The 15,999-nt window shown below is 41.5% G+C and overlaps 1 protein-coding gene across 1 annotated transcript in view; it reads right to left on the reverse strand.

Moving 5' to 3' along the window:
• nlk2 (nemo-like kinase, type 2) overlaps positions 1 to 14,004 on the reverse strand; it is a 37,277-nt gene extending 23,273 nt beyond the window's left edge. The window contains exons 1-2 of the mRNA XM_030442379.1: positions 12,128 to 14,004; positions 403 to 532 (exon numbers count right to left, since the gene is read on the reverse strand). Of these exons, the coding sequence (XP_030298239.1) occupies positions 403 to 532; positions 12,128 to 12,600 (603 nt within the window). The 5' untranslated portion in view covers positions 12,601 to 14,004. The remainder of the gene's footprint in view (positions 1 to 402; positions 533 to 12,127) is intronic.
• Positions 14,005 to 15,999: the final 1,995 nt, after the last annotated feature.

The following is a 15,999-nucleotide window of genomic DNA, read 5'->3' on the forward strand; positions in this document are numbered from 1 at the left end:
TGACCGTTTGAGCAGTTGTTGGAATGTGTTTTCTTTCAAGTGAGCAAATTGTCTGTTTTCTCCTGCTGTCACTTAGCTGCCTAGGTAACTTTCACCTGGCTTACTTATGCAGCGAAAAAGAACAGCTGTGCAATAATTCTTAGCTGTTGACTGTATAGTATTTCTTATAATGAGAGTTGTTTATAATCTGTCCACCCTACTTGTCAGTGAGGTTATACTTATATATAAGAAAACACCTTTAAGCATAATGCGATTCAAACAGCAACACAAACAGCTTTCAAAATGACCACAAAAATGGTCCGGGTTTAGCATACACACTTCCTAGTACCATGAGGACAGGGAGTCAAACAGTGTGATCGTATTTGTAGCAAGACATTTTTTAGCACTGCTATGCATACTTACATTTTCATGTTTGAAGAAACACAGCATCTTCAGCTCCCGAAATACCCTCTTGCAAGAAACAAGGTTTTGGAAGACATTGGGCATCTTTTTGAGGGCGACTCGTTTTCCATCTCTGGGGTCGGTCACTGACCTGGGTAAGTATGTAAGCAAGTAAGATTTTATTTATATAGCACCTTTGAAAACCTAGGCTACAAAGTGCTTTACAAGAGGCTGAAAGGTTAAGATAAAGAGATTAATGACAGGCCAGCATTACAACAGAATAGAGTAGAGCAGTGGTTCCCAACCTTTTTTGTCTTGTGTACCCTCTGAGCCTTTTTGTCATACCATGAGTACCCCCTCACTCATGAGTGTTGATGATTCTCCAAAAGTGGTCATATGAAACATTACACAACTGATTATTAAATGAAAATCATTTTATTTCATCTCCTTAATTTGAACATTTAATTATCCTGCATTTTATTTTATTTTTAACTCAAATTAAACATAAAAATAAATGTTTGTTTGGTTTTGATGTGTGTCAAAGCTGAGAAGGTCACCTCACACATACAAGTTGAACCTAAAGGCAAAAGTTCAATATATTTTCCCAGTTCAGCACATTCCTTCTCCACACCACACCAAAACTCAGTCAATGTCTTCTCAGCATTTGCCATTTTCAGCCCCTGGTCAGAGGATAAATCCATCAGATGCTACTGCAGCCTTGCAGGTTGTTGCTGCTCTCACTCACAAAGAACGGGTTCCCCACCCAATCCAGTCTTTCTGACTTTGCTTCAATGTTCTGAAGGTACGCGCTGAAATCAGTGCTGAGTTCGGACAGATGTGCTTGCACCAGATGGGCATCAAGTAGTGGGAAAGAGCTCACGTCTCCCTCATCACATTTCCTCTCCCATAGTTTGAGCTTTTTTGTGAATTCTTGAACTTTGTCATACATTTTCAGGATGTGTGACTCCTTACCCTGAAGTGATAGGTTGAGCTCGTTAAGGTTGGTAAATGCATCAGCGAGCTATGCCAGGCGCGCCAACAACTTGTCGTCCTCATACACCGCAGCAAGAGGATGCAGATGCTCCGTCAAAAACACACAAACTTCACTGCAAAGTTCATAAAGTCTCAGTAGTGTTTTCCCACGAGACAGCCAGCGGACGTCTGTGTGAAGCAACAGCTGTTTGTGCTCCGCGCCACTCATGACAAAGACTTTGAAACAGTCTGTGATTCAGTGGCCGGGATTGGATGAAACTGATCACCTTCACAGCATCATCCATAACAGCACTTAAATCGGGGCTCGTTCTCTTACTAGCCAGTGCTTCACGATGAATGATGCAATGCATCCATTTAATGTCGGGATTTACCTTTTTGACGTGTCCAAGCAGTCCCATCATGTTTTCTGCCATCGCAGCCGCGCCATCAGTACAGATGTAGCTGCAGGTTTTCCACTGCAGATCATGCTCTTTGAAAAAGCTGTCTATAACCTGGAAGATTTCTTCCCCGGTGGTCTTTCCTGGCAGCGTTTTGCAAAATAAAATATGCTCGTTTATGTCCGACACATCTTTGTAACGAACGAAGGCCAGGAGCTGAGCCTCTCCACTCACATCTGTCATCTCATCCAGCTGCAAAGCCAACTGACCGGCTTGTTTTTATTTTGTTCACCACTTGTCCGACAACATTAACGGGCATATCAACGATTTGAAGGGACACAGTGTTGTTTGAGAGGGGAACTTTCTTCAGTGCATCGGCTGCTTTCCTGTCAATCATTATTTCAGCCAAAACTGTTTCTGCAAGGAGAATGAGCTCTTCCACAACAGACTGAGGTTTTTTTGATTTAGCCTCAAGTAGAGATACAGCGTAAGATGCCTCCAATGCTTTGGTTGACACATGTTTGGCTTTCATCATTACAGTCTGACCTGACTTGAATTCCGACAGCCTTCTTTTGTAAAAATCCTCAGTTTTACCTACATTTCCCGAGTGTTTGGTGCTCTGGTGTCACCGTAGATGGGCTGGCTTCATTGAGCTATTTGCCAGAAACACTGAGGCTGCGGTGGATCCACGGACGTAGAAGTAAAGCCATATAAAATATAGTTTTCACTGTACTGCCTAGGTTTAGGTTTGGTCTCTTTCTTTAATTTCTCAGCGGGCTCCTCCGAACGCTCTCCTGGGTCCAGAGCAACTGGACGTTTCAGCCATTTATCCATATTTGCTTGCAGGTTGGCGAGTTTTTTGGCGCGGCCTTGGCATTTATCTTAACAGTTGTGCCACAGGTTATTGTCTCCCCGGGGGAACTAATTGTGGCACACACATACCGTTTTATTAATGGGCTAATTAAATGACTGAAAATATTTACTCATCGTCTAAGAAATAAATTAATAAATATTTCCACGTACCTCCTGTAATGTGTTCGCGTACCACTAGGGGTATGCGTACCCCTGGTTGGGAACCACTGGATGGTATTATAACCAACATTTAGGTTCACACTAGAATAACTTAGTAACTACTGGCGAGATTCTCATGACATATATTTATTCTAGAGGCCAATTCCAAATGATTTTGTGGATGGTTATGGAAGCAGTGTGGCCTACCCACATAGGACATAGGTAGATGTTAGCTTGGTTGAATGACAAGGTGATTTAGTGGCCAGGAGAGAAAGAATATAATGCCCCCTCACCATGTTTGTTCGTTGACTTAGAATCTTAAAGACTGAACACACTGGATGCTTGAGCAGCACCTGTGTTTGGCATAACATCTTATCATTTTGCTGTCCATGTTAACAGGTTAGATCAGGTTGAGTCTCAACTATATTTAAAGCGTCACGTGTGCAGTTCTCAGCAAAACAGACCTGAGAACGACCCGGAGACACAGACATCAGACAAGCAATCAACTTCAGTTTTATTGTCTGTATCTGTAGAATATGTCACCAACATGAAGAGAATACACACAACAGGCAAAGAACAGTTTTTTGTCTTTTTCTTTATCTTCCTCCCTCCCTCTCTTTCCCCTCCTGTTTTATTGGTCCTCAACATGGGTAAAGGAAAATGTCATCATATTTATAGATAATTATCAAAGGCAACTCTATGTAAACAGATAGGGCAGGCAGGAGCCACGTGCAGCAGCAAAGCTGCCTATGTGAACACAAACACACAAGTGAGCAGAAACAGCTCAGCAATGCAGTCGCCATACTGTAGACAAGCATCCAGTGTGTCCAGCCTGTTAGAAGTACAGGAATGCAGAGATCAGGGTCCTTGCGAGGAACACAGCAGGCAAGAGCATTCCAGATCTACACACTACAGCTTTTTCATGCGCAACCTTTAGTGAACCTTTTTAAATAGGATCAGTCAAGGCAAACAGATGGCAATGGACAGAGATCCAAGGCTTCAAGACTGTGCTCCAAACACCATCACTAAGCACACATTCTCAACCGGAGGAACTTTCGGCCACAGTGCAGTGGAATGGTAAGCATAACTTGAGGGGTTCATGCTGCTTGAAATGTCCAAATATTCTGAGATTATATCCTTAATTTGTGTAATAATTCACAGGCCTTTATTTCCAACAGTCTTACATTAGAGACAATGCTAAGCTTCATCATATTTAAGTAAGGACCTGCTCTACTTTCTGATCTGCTCCTGTTTGTATTTGCTGAATACAAACTCAACACTTCTCCATGTTTACTTGATAAATTAAAATTACATCAAGAGTCCAGACATACTCAATTCACTTTTGTCATAGAAATACATGTTCATATTTCATATACTTTTCCACTTTGACAGTAGATTAACAGCCATAAAAAAGATCCATCACCTGCTCAGATGTTTCACATTAAAAATACTCAAGTAGCTCTAAAGGTGCAGAGCCAACGCTCAGCTGATTCAGGTGCAGAGTGAACAGGGGCAGTGTTTCCTCTCCAGTCATTCAAAAGTGGCGGACCAAAGAGGTGTAGAAAGTTCTTGATTTTGAAATGCATCGCGATGTGGACATTGAACATTCTGCTTCGATGTACAAGAGCATAATCAGGAGATTCCACCCTATGTTGACTGATGATTTTCAAGCCGGACATAAAGTTGTGAAATTACGGATTTGATCGGTGATGTTTTCTCCAAAAGACTTGTGCTTCGTATCATAATGGCCTTTCACATTGCCGCTTTAATAATTACCAAAGTTTCAAAACATACGTCATACTGTTTTTGAACTGCCATTGGGAAGAATGAACATGTAGAGTATCTATTCTTGATTAAAAGTTCTGTTTCTCATTGTCCCCTTTTCCCCCTTTAAGAGCAAGCTATGTCAAATCATTATTCTCTGCCTTGCTCAATTTTCTCATAGTCTCTCGTCTATCAGTATACTCTGAAGCGTTTGTTTTTATTTCAACTTTTTTTATTTTTATGTGCAAGTAGGCAGGCCTGAAGGGAAAAAAGACTGGGAGAACAGCTAATCCGGCTTGTGATCATCCAAACTGAAAGCTTATTTCAATAAATTTTTAAGAATTGATATCCTGATACCCCTAATAAACACTCAGTACGTTTACATGCACAGTTTAGTCGGATTACAGCCATAGTTCGACTATGCTACTCAATCAGACAACTGCAATTGTCCGAGTATAAATGCCGGTGAGAAAATCGGATTATTGGCCGGAGCATGTCATACCCCGGTACGATAGGTGGCGCAGAGCTGCCTCGGCATTCCAGAAAGATGGTGTACGAAGGGTGAGACGAAGCTACATCTTTGTACATTTCATATATGGTGTACATCATATTACACAAACTAGATGCACAGTGGCGCTCTTTCTTATGGTGATTTCGGAGGAAAGACGCCGCCGTCCTTCTACTTCCGGCTCATGGCCCCGGGAAAGAAATCTCGAGCTTGCGCAGAACACAAAATCCGATCCGATCTGATAGAACGTATACATGCAGGAGTAATGTGACTATCAATCGAATAATCTAGGTGTTTTAATTCGACTATGAGAAATCCGATCCGGTCCGATTTTAGTCAGACTAAGGTGTATACATGCATCTTAAAAATCCGATCATAGCCGGACTAAGATAGTAATTCGGTTTTCTTGAGTGTCATGTAAACGCACTGACTGTCACATCAGATTCGGTAAACTGACCATTTACCATCAGGTGAAGAGCTCAGAGATGGGGGACTTTGTGGGACATTTCTCTTTTTTTAGTTGAGTGACCTTCAGTTTGCCAATACTGCACCTCTGATACTATCAGATGAGTATCATATACAGAAGTTATTGAAATGTTACATAAATAAAAAGTTAACTTTTTTCTATAAAAAAAATCGAGGTTTGTATTGAACTGTGGGTCAAAAATCGTGATAGAAACAGAATCGTAGGGATGGAAATCGAGAATCGGTTCCTCTTCAGAACCGGCGCCCAGTTAGTCGATTCCTTGGAATCGTTAGCATGCCTGCTTAATGATTCCGCTTATCGGTTCCGCGTGTTGCAAATGTGTCATGACATCACACATGCGCTGCGTTGTTTTGGTTCAGAGTGCAGAAAACATGCCGTCAAGGCAGAAGCGCTCTAAAGTTTAGTTATATTTCACACGAAAAGACGACAATACGATCACTTGCAACACTTGTAAAGTTTCCATTTCATCAAAGGGGGGAACTACCTCCAGTATGTAGGAACATTTGGCCACACAGCATGCAATTCATTGGCAGGATTGTCGTGTGTTGATATACTACTACTAAGTGACGCAAGTGAGACAAGCTGCAACGGAGCGGGATACCATCTGTTATTAATGCCGAAGGTAACTTTAAACTCTCCAGGCAGACCGGATAGAGATCCGGCATAAAGACAAACCACTTTGTAATTCACACAGAAAGCCGGCGCTGCGCCTCCTAAAGAGGGGTGATGGTACACGTCATGATGATGACGTCTGTCGGTTTTCAAGGTGTTTCCCCGGTGTCCCCCCTGTCAATCTAAACCCGTGGACAGTTTATAATCATATGGATGCAGTATGATGTGTTGTGATTAGGGCTGTAACGATACACCAAAAACTCACGATTCGGTTTGCATCAGGATTTTTGACCCACGGTTCGATACAAACCACAACTGTTTTTTAAAAAAATTTCAATTAAACATTTTATTTATGTAACATTTTAATAACTTCTGTATATGATACTTATCAAATAGTATCAGAGGCGCAGTATTGGCAATCTGAACCAGTGTAAATGGATGAGCCGGCTGCGCCTATGAAGGGCGTGTCCATCATACTGTCTGATAACTGCACAGGTCCCTCACTCGACTAAATAAAGAGAAATGTCCCACAAAGCAACGTTACAGAACCAAACTAAGGTGACTGTACACTGTATGTATAGAAGTGTCCGTCCACCCGCCTGTCCTACCGACTCTTCACTTTAACTCACCTAGTGTTCATGATGAAAAAAAATCTCCGAGACTTTAGTGAACTTTCCCCTGGAAAACAGCATCTGTCCTTGCGAGTGAGAGAGTCAGACAGCGACCTGTTCAGTGATGGTTATTATGTAATTATGTAATTTAGAGCGAAAAACATAACTTTGTTACTTGCCAGGATGTTTGTTGGGTCAGGATCTCAATCACGACACATTAAAATAGCATTCATATGATCATAAATTATCCGCAGGTTTAGATTGACAGGGGGACACCGGGGAAACACCTTAAAAAATACACTGACATCATCATCATGACGTGTACCGTCACGTCTCTTCAGGAGTCGCAGCACCGGCGTGAATTACACAGCGGTTCGTCTTTACTCAAGTGGTGCTTCGCTCTGTGTGAATGACCAACGGCGGAGAATTGGCGAACCACTGCTGTGGTGTTAATACGGCGTCTCTATGTGAAAGGGTCTACTTATAGCTCATAGGGCTGGATCTGGACTGGAAGTTGTGCCTTCTCACACCGCAAGACAGGTTTGTGGATCTGAGTGTCGCGATTTCAGTTTCGATACATGAATCGTTACAGCCCTAGCTGTGATTGAGATCCTGACCCACCAAACATCCGGAAAGTGACAAAGTTATGTGTTTTGCTCTAAAATACATAATGACATCATCACCATCAGTAAACAGGACGCTGTCTGACACTGTCACTCGCAGGGAGGGAGGTTGTTTTCTGGGGGAAAGTTCACTGAAGTCTCAGTCTGGAGGGCTGACCGTCGTAGTGATTTATATCAACACAACCACCTGAGTGAGTTTTTTTTCTGTGGTGGGGTGGGAAAAATAATCGATTCTAGTATGAATCGCGATTCGGTCGTGGATGATTCTGAATCGATCACAAATGTAAAAAAACGATTTTCTACACGTTAATTGACAACGTAATGATGATGGAACGCAGGAGGTGGAACTCGGAAGTGCAGTGCCCAGACAGTCGACGGCGTGCACACAACAAAAAACATGGGATGTGTCATGAATGTCTGTACTCACAGACAACTCATTGATGGAACAGTCGGAGGCATTTGTTCTTGCCGAGCAGCTCGAGAGCAGCGTGGAGACCGCTGTTGGCTGTTGGCTGTTGGCTGTTAGTTGTGGCGTTGAGTGCGCAGCGTCCAGGTTAACTTGTGACACCTGTAACACCTGCAACTATCGGGCATTTCTGTCATTCCACACTGCGTTCAAATGGTTACTTAAAGCCACTGTTCCCAGCCGCATACATTGTTATTAAGCTGAATCCAAGTCGATGTGAAACTGTACACTGTCATACAGCCCGCACAGTATGTTGAAATCCAGCTCGAACTCAGCGTGAGGTCAGTCAGCTGTGGCAAAGTGTGAGACGTCCAGATCAACCTGTGATACAAACACCTGTATCGACCGTCGACCAGCTGCAGCTGTATTAATGTACTACATGCATGCTGCTACAGGAACACTTTTCTTTTCCTTTTGGTTCTTTGCAAAGCTGGATGTTTGCTAGCAAATGTAACCTTCCAGTTGACTGGCCACATTTCTTTCACTTGTTTTAATAATTAAATATATTGGAAGTAAATTAAGTATGGATCATTATAAATACTTTGCTTTGAAAGTACTAAGTAGTCACACAGTGAGAAAAAAGTAGGAAGTGATTAGCAAACTCAGATTTAATTATTATTATTTTTTTAAATCATGCATGGAAATAATAAATAACCTCTAATCTGTGGTATTTTTTTCCTCATATAAAAGTTGCCAAAGACAGTTACCACGTTACTTTTGTTTGGTCATGTAATGTTGCTTTGTGGGACATTTTTCTGTATTTAGTTGAGTGATGGACCTGTGTAGTCCGTCAAATTTAGATGATGTTGACAGCTGGAGTCTGGCTGGCTCAGAGGCTGCAGCAGCTCTCATGCACCTCTAGCTACTCCGTTCACAGAGGCAGGGTTACTCAGGTAAGACACTTTTGATAATCTGTCAAGGCACACACTAGCGTAGAGTTTAGATTCTCTGCCCAAGCCTGACCCGAACCTCGGGCTTGTTTGTGTTTGTGTCGCTGCGTGGGGTACACGTGAGTTGTCCTCGTGCTGAAAACGTGACTTGTGGCATGCGTGACATCACCCCCCGAGACGCAAGAAGAAAGCGAAAATATATATTTTTACTATGGAAAATGACAAAAATAATAGTAACGCACAGTGACTTGAATAAGTAACTTCAATCTGATCACTGTTTTGGAAATATTAATGCGTTAGATTACTCGTTAGTAACACGTTACCGGCATCACTGATTGTGTAGCTTAAGTGCAACATGGCGCTTTAAGATGTAAAGAAAAAATAAAAACAGGAGAATAAACTATGAACAAGTTTGGAGGAAAGTCGGAGGTGTGGACCCATTTTAAACAAGGTGTGGGCAGTGACAACTCATAATTACAGTTAATATGTCGGGCCGGCTGGGCTCGGACACAACGTGCATGGACACGGGTCGGGCTTGATTTTTTGGGCCCGATCTAAGCTCTACACTAGCATGCCATGGCATACTGGTTGAGAAACACTGCCCTAGGCTATGGGTCCCTGCATTTTACTTTGAGAAGTAGCTCACCAACTCTTAGGTTTGCTCTGAGGTTGCTACACATTATTTGTGTATACTTTGTGCTGCGTCTTCTGATCAGTTATCAAAGGGAGTTAATACAAACAAACAAATTCATACTTATTCCCTCACCCAATGAGAATCGATAAGAAAATTGATAAGGAATTGGATTGATAAGCAATATCGATAATGGAATCGGAATCGTTAAATTCTTATCAATTCCCATCCCTACCGAATCCTGAGTTTGGCGAATCGTTATAGCCCTAATGATCGCACGTTTAAATTTTCTTCAGGGGCACTCCAGTAGCTGAACTGGTAGAGCGTGAGCCCCCCATGTACAGTGTCCTCACCACAGGGGCCTGGGTTCAGCTGACCTGTGGCCCTGTGCTGCATGTCATGCCCCATCTCTCTCACCCCATTTCCAGTAGCTAACTCTTAAAGCTGTCCTGTCAAACAAAGCTATGAAAGGCCAAACTAAAAAAAAAGTTTTAAAAACTTGCTTCACTGGTGGTAAACACACATCAATAAACAACCAGCATTTCATATTAAAATCTATCTGACATTACCTTAGGCACGAATGTTCATGGACAAGGTAATGTTTTAGTTTTATTCTCATAATATCTCGGTGCATTCACAGACTTCACTTAGCCCTGCACATGGAGTGTACACACCAAACATATTTTCACATTACCACTCTTCCTTTCTTATTACCTCTTAATTTCGAAGTAGCCATATTATGCTTTTGCTTAATCAGTGGGCTATGTGCTTGCTGCACATCAGGCATGCTGATACAGACATTTACATGCTCCGATACAGAAGGTGACTTTTACGCTCTGAAATTTGGTATGCAATCCAACAATAGACTAGAGAACAAAAGAACAATAACAAGACAACATAGACAACAACATTAATTCTTGAGGGCAACTCCGCTTGACATAGTATGTCTGCTAAAAGGATTTTTTATTTTTTTTTTGCTACTGTTTGGCTAAGATTTACATTTCAAGTGTATGACAATATTATAGACAGATCCTTACAGGACTCTTTGTTAAAGAGCAAGATCCTTTATGTTTAACCAGAAACAGCAGTTATATCACTCTTGTAAGAGCCTCCAGACACCACTGACAAAACCAGTCGATGTAAAACACTTACTCAACCGAAACAAAATACAACTTAACTGTCTGGGTTTTCAAAATTAATTTGGCTGAAATTAGATCACCAAATCAGATGTGAAAATATTCTAGATTATGGTAAATAGTTTTCCCTCCATTGCCTCTCTGATGCCCAGGATCCCTCTCACTCCTTTACCAATATTTGACATCTAACTCACAAGAGTAGTAGGTGTAGGTTTGTAGGTTTAGTAGGTTTGTTATGGATGCCCGTTGTGTGTGTGTGTGTTTGTGTAGGCATGTGTGTGTGCGCTGAATATAAATGTACTTGATAGACATGGCCTTAAGGTAGCAACATAGCTACATGCGGGAAGAAATGGCTAAGAAGGAGGAAATAATTTGTTAAGCAACATTATGTAACTTTGATTAGCACTCAGCTTGCTTAAACCCAAAAAGCTGTAATGCTAGTGGCCTGCTGGGCAGTAAGGCCAAGGCACATATGCAATGCTCCAGACTAACCTTTAACACTGGCGCACCCATATATTTCATTTGGGTGCACCAGCACATAATTACACTCTAATATTATTTCTTAAAACATTATGTTAATGTTTATAAACATTAACTAGTGGCATGTGAATGAAATTAACTGGGTATGTTAACATTAAAAGCAGAGCGATACATCAGTTGACTGATATTTTCAGCCATTAGTGTCCTATCACACATATGTCACTATTCGTGTATATGTTGTCGGATATGCACTTACATGAATATGTATTTTTTAGTTATTATAATTCAGAAAAAATCCTTGGGGAAATAAAAAATGATTAAACCCTCATTGTAGTTTACTGCTTCAGAGCGCTGATCATCATTTTAGACAGTCAAGTTGATTGTTAATCTGTAAAATATGCTGCCTCTGTTACAGATCTCAGTCAAAAGTGTTGATAACCGCACATTTTAGGGATCATTGTAAAACCGGTGTTTATATCAGCCAATATATTGATATAAGAATGCTTTACTCCCTGATATCTGTATTGGCTCCAAAAAAAAAATATTGGTCCAGCTCAACTTTAAAGAATTTACATACACCAAGTGCCTTTCACTTGTTTTACTGAATAATACATGTGGTCACTGTACTTGAAAACTATTTCTATGCCAGTTATTACACATTGTGTATTAGCTGACCACTGTCAACAAAAGGCTGTAGTATGTTACAATGTTTAAACTGATGTGAGGATTGTTGAATACATTTTGTCCATTTTACAAACAGACATAGTTTCCAAATATGTCAATTCAGTGTAAAAATCGACTTGCAGAGCTTTGGAAGTGAGTTCTTCATCACAGTAAAGATTAAGTGCTTTACTCTTTATTGTTGTCAATTAACTTACATTAGTAGGAATTACTTTCAACTAATGTTGCCGTTTCAAATGCAGATATTTGAAACGTTAGATTAAATAAAGATTAGAACAAAAATAATCTAACCGGAAAAAAATCAACCACAACCACTGTAAAAGTTCATTTTTATAAAAGCTATAGGGATTTACTGAAACAGCGCCTGCCGGAAGTTAAGCTGCAACAATACAGTCTAGGTGTATGTGCATAGCTTTTCATAAAATAGGCTAAAATACAAGAAAATCCGTTCAGGAATTATAGTGCAGTACACTTACCAGACAACCCCAAACGCTCCATAGCCTATGGGCCTGTCAGGCTCTATATCCAGCTGCTGTTGTAGGTGGTGCGTGTGTTGCTGTTGATGCTGCTGCTGGTGGTGGTGGTGATGGTGGTGAGCTTTGACAGCAGCGGCGGCTTGAACCTGGGCGGGAGCCGCAGCCGCGGCCGGCCCGGGGGCTTGTCCCGGGGCAGGAGAGGGGAAGTAGGGCTGCTGCTGGCCGGTGTTGAGCATCACCGCCGCAGCAGCAGCCGTGGAGGTCTGTTGCTGGACTGTGTGAACGGCGGCGGCGGAGCCCGGATGCTGCAAGAGATGCTGGCCCGCGTGGTGATGGTGGTGCATGTGGGGAGGCTGAAGGTGCTGGAGCTGGTGGTGGTGGTGCGGGTGATGGGCAGCCACTGCTGAGGACCCCCCGTTGTAAGCGGCCATCATTTTTGTAACATTTGTAGCCGTTGCGCCACACAGAGCCATTCAATGATGCTGAAATGCCTCCGCTCAGAACCTGCTTCTAATAGTGATGATGAGGGCTACCAGGTTGCAACACTACGACTAATGAAACTTTTAGAAAACATATAGAAACAGATTGGTGGTCAGATGATCCAACAACAGCTACTTCAAATCTGTGGAGAGGGTAACTACTCTGGTGAGCCTCCTTATCATAATGCCAACAAGGACCTGACCCACTTCTTCTAAATGATTATTTTTTGCTTCAACACCATTGGGCTGCTGTAGCCTGGGGCTTATTATCATATCCTAACAGAAGCATGTAAAATGTAGCAATGACCACACGAGTTTAAAAATCAGTGAAGCCCTAATAGTGTTACTACCTACACAGATAAATCAAATGTATTTAATAGAAAATAACCCTCACCCCCCTCAATAAATAAAAAAAAAAGTCGGTGGCCCTAGATCTCCCTCATGATAGAGGTGGCGCCTCCTTCCTCCTGATGAAGTTCAGTTTCCCCGTCTTGATAAAACAGTGTGATCTACAGCATGTCACGGAAGCAGCGCATTCATATTTTAAAAGTGTTCAAGTTTGCTTAACGCTCTGGTCCAGCACCGTTGCTCTTCCCACCACCGGTGCTCCACAAGACTTGGAAATCGCATCTATTATGTCAAACTGAATCTTCCTTAGGATGTGTGCGCAGGCCGGACGGCTACTTTGTACATAAGGGTAATCTTCGTGCTGTAATTAACGCCGCTGATCCGGTGCAGAGGAGGTGTACCCCAGCCCAGGCCACAATACAACAGCGCACGCAGGCAGGCCCAGGCCTCGGCCATCCACTCCACTCACATATTACACCGATCCACTGAGCTACGCTCCTGGTAAGAAATCCCCATCATTCTGACAGAGTGACGAGGCTTCGAACATGACTCAAAAAAACAAAAGACAAATCCTCACAGACGGCTAACAGACAACTTATTTCCCCCATCGACAGCCTTGTTTTTAGTATGTTTTACGCTGTCCTCTCGCTGCTCATATGCATACTTCCAGAGAGATGAAATAACAAAAAAATAGCGCAGTAAAAACCAAAAGTTAAATCCTTTTATAGCTGGAAATTACCCTGCTACCAGATGATAGAGAGAAGGCAGCTGTATTCAACCTGACAGATTGGAGCTAGCTAATCGGTGTCCGTGTCGCCAAATCAAAACAGTATTCCTTTCGTTCGTATCGGTGTCCGAGAGCCTGCCTGCTGTCTGCGGAGAAAGAGGAAGCCACCCGGTTGAATCCTTACGCTTTGGGCCCACGACGCTCCGTTGTCACTGACATGACAAAACTATTGGTTACAAGGCAAATAAAATAAGCAGTTTATCCAACATGGTGAACAAAACCTTCGCTACTCGGAGGTGAGATTATGCAGGATGACCAGCCAATCCGCTACCGCACCGCAATGACGTAATGGTAATCTCCTTGATTGTCACTGCGTGCAGCCAGTGGCGCGTGCTGCTGGGGTGACAGCAGGGCTGACAGCTGCTCTAAAGGTCCAATGATATCCACAATGAAACAGTGGTAACAAACTGTTCACTTCAATTCAATAAAATATCTCCAATCAGATTCCAATAGACATGTGTGTGTCCGAAGGAAAGAACGATAGTAAATTTGGATTGAAAAGATCTACAGAATCATATCGCCAGGGGAAATATAGTCCGCCTGGTGCAGGTTAATGACATAAATGAGTTTGTATTTATGTGGGCCACATGTTTATATCTGTGTGCAGGTGTGAACAGGGCTGGATAATAATAATACAGGCCTGGACTCCAGCCCGGTATATCATTGTAAACACAACTAGTGAAGTGATTAGATTAAATCAAGTGGTCTCTCAACAGATCTCTACATTATGCGTTTCTGTAATATAGTTTTTTGTGCAGTAGCCTTATCTATATTTGTAAATCGGCACCGATTTCTTTGATATTATATTTTTTGCAATAACTAATTTGTATTGTATTTTTATTTGATTTTATGCAATTGTTTCATTAATACTGTTTTATTTCTGAAGTAAAGAAAATTGAAATAACGCAATCCAGTGTATTTGTGAGTGTATGAACGTAATTGGTGTGTGATGGAAATTGTCTAACATGCAAGGGGAACCAGTTAAAATCTTGCCCAGGGCATGAAATTGGTAAGTAACTGAAGGTTAGTGTGGTTATTTTAAACTTGAGTAGGCTTGTTTCCAGTAAATGTTTTGTTCAATGTGCTCCTTCAAATTAAGTTGTATAGTCTTTTTAGGGAAAAACAATGAATTGCTCAACACAGTTATATACAGATACATAGCTATAAAGGGTTACTCAAATGGGAACTCAAAATGTTAACTGCACCAGCATTAGTCTATGCACATCAGATAATTGGTAAGATTAAATAAAAAATAAGAAACCAAAGTATTCCAGAGGCAATTCCTTAACTTTTTGCCAGAGTTTTTAACTCAACTACTAAAAAAGCATTATAGAATTCCTGAAATTCAGTTATAGCTTTTGGTTTTGGTGTGTCACCCCAAGATCTTAAGTGGACACATCTGGCCAACCTATGAAACATTTCTGGAGGCTCCACTGTGTAATTTCAATAAAAATAATCAAATAAATGTATGATCGCCACCAGTCATTTTCACTGCAAATCATGTGTCACTCTTTATGTTAGCTAGTACTTAGCTGATGATTTCTTGGTAGACCCAGGAACATTAACCAGAGTTTGCAGCCACTGAATTAGAGTCAATGAGAGAAGCTGGTAATGCACTGGTGTTCCTGAGCTGGCAGGGTGACATTCCCCTCAGAAATAGATTCTGAGAACATTTCATGTAGTCTAGTTGTTACTGCCAAAGCAGATGTTTGTAATGTTTTTCATGATTTGAACTAACAAAGTATTCACTTAAATGTTTTCTAAATGTAATAATACTAAACTTTCATGCACAGATTTAGATTGATTGACGAGTTGCTGCATCAGCAAAGCATTTAGAAACTAATTTAAAGTAAGCAAGTTAAAGGGAAAAAATGACTTCCTAAATAGACATTATAACAACACCAAAACAGCATTGACCATGCTGTTCACCAGTAGAGGATTTTTGCATTTATATTCTTCTTTCTATAAAACTTCCTCTGGTATTACCTTCCCCAGATTCTCTTCCCAAATGGCCTTTAGAGGGTGCATCCCTATTGTCTTACTTCTACCTATTTCCTCGCTGCTCGACCTTTGCTTGAACTGGAAGTTGTTCTAGTCCGCCATTTTGGGAGCCATCCCAAAGTTCTTATTTGTGTTCTCACTTTGAAGGTAACTAGTCAAATTACAAGATTACTGCCATTAATAAGTAACTTTTCTACAGAGAAAAGTAACTCGTTACAGTGCTTTTGCATCACCAAAATGAAAACCCCCTTTCCCTC

This window comes from Sparus aurata, chromosome 2, assembly GCF_900880675.1.
Source record: "Sparus aurata chromosome 2, fSpaAur1.1, whole genome shotgun sequence".
Lineage (NCBI taxonomy): Eukaryota > Metazoa > Chordata > Actinopteri > Spariformes > Sparidae > Sparus > Sparus aurata.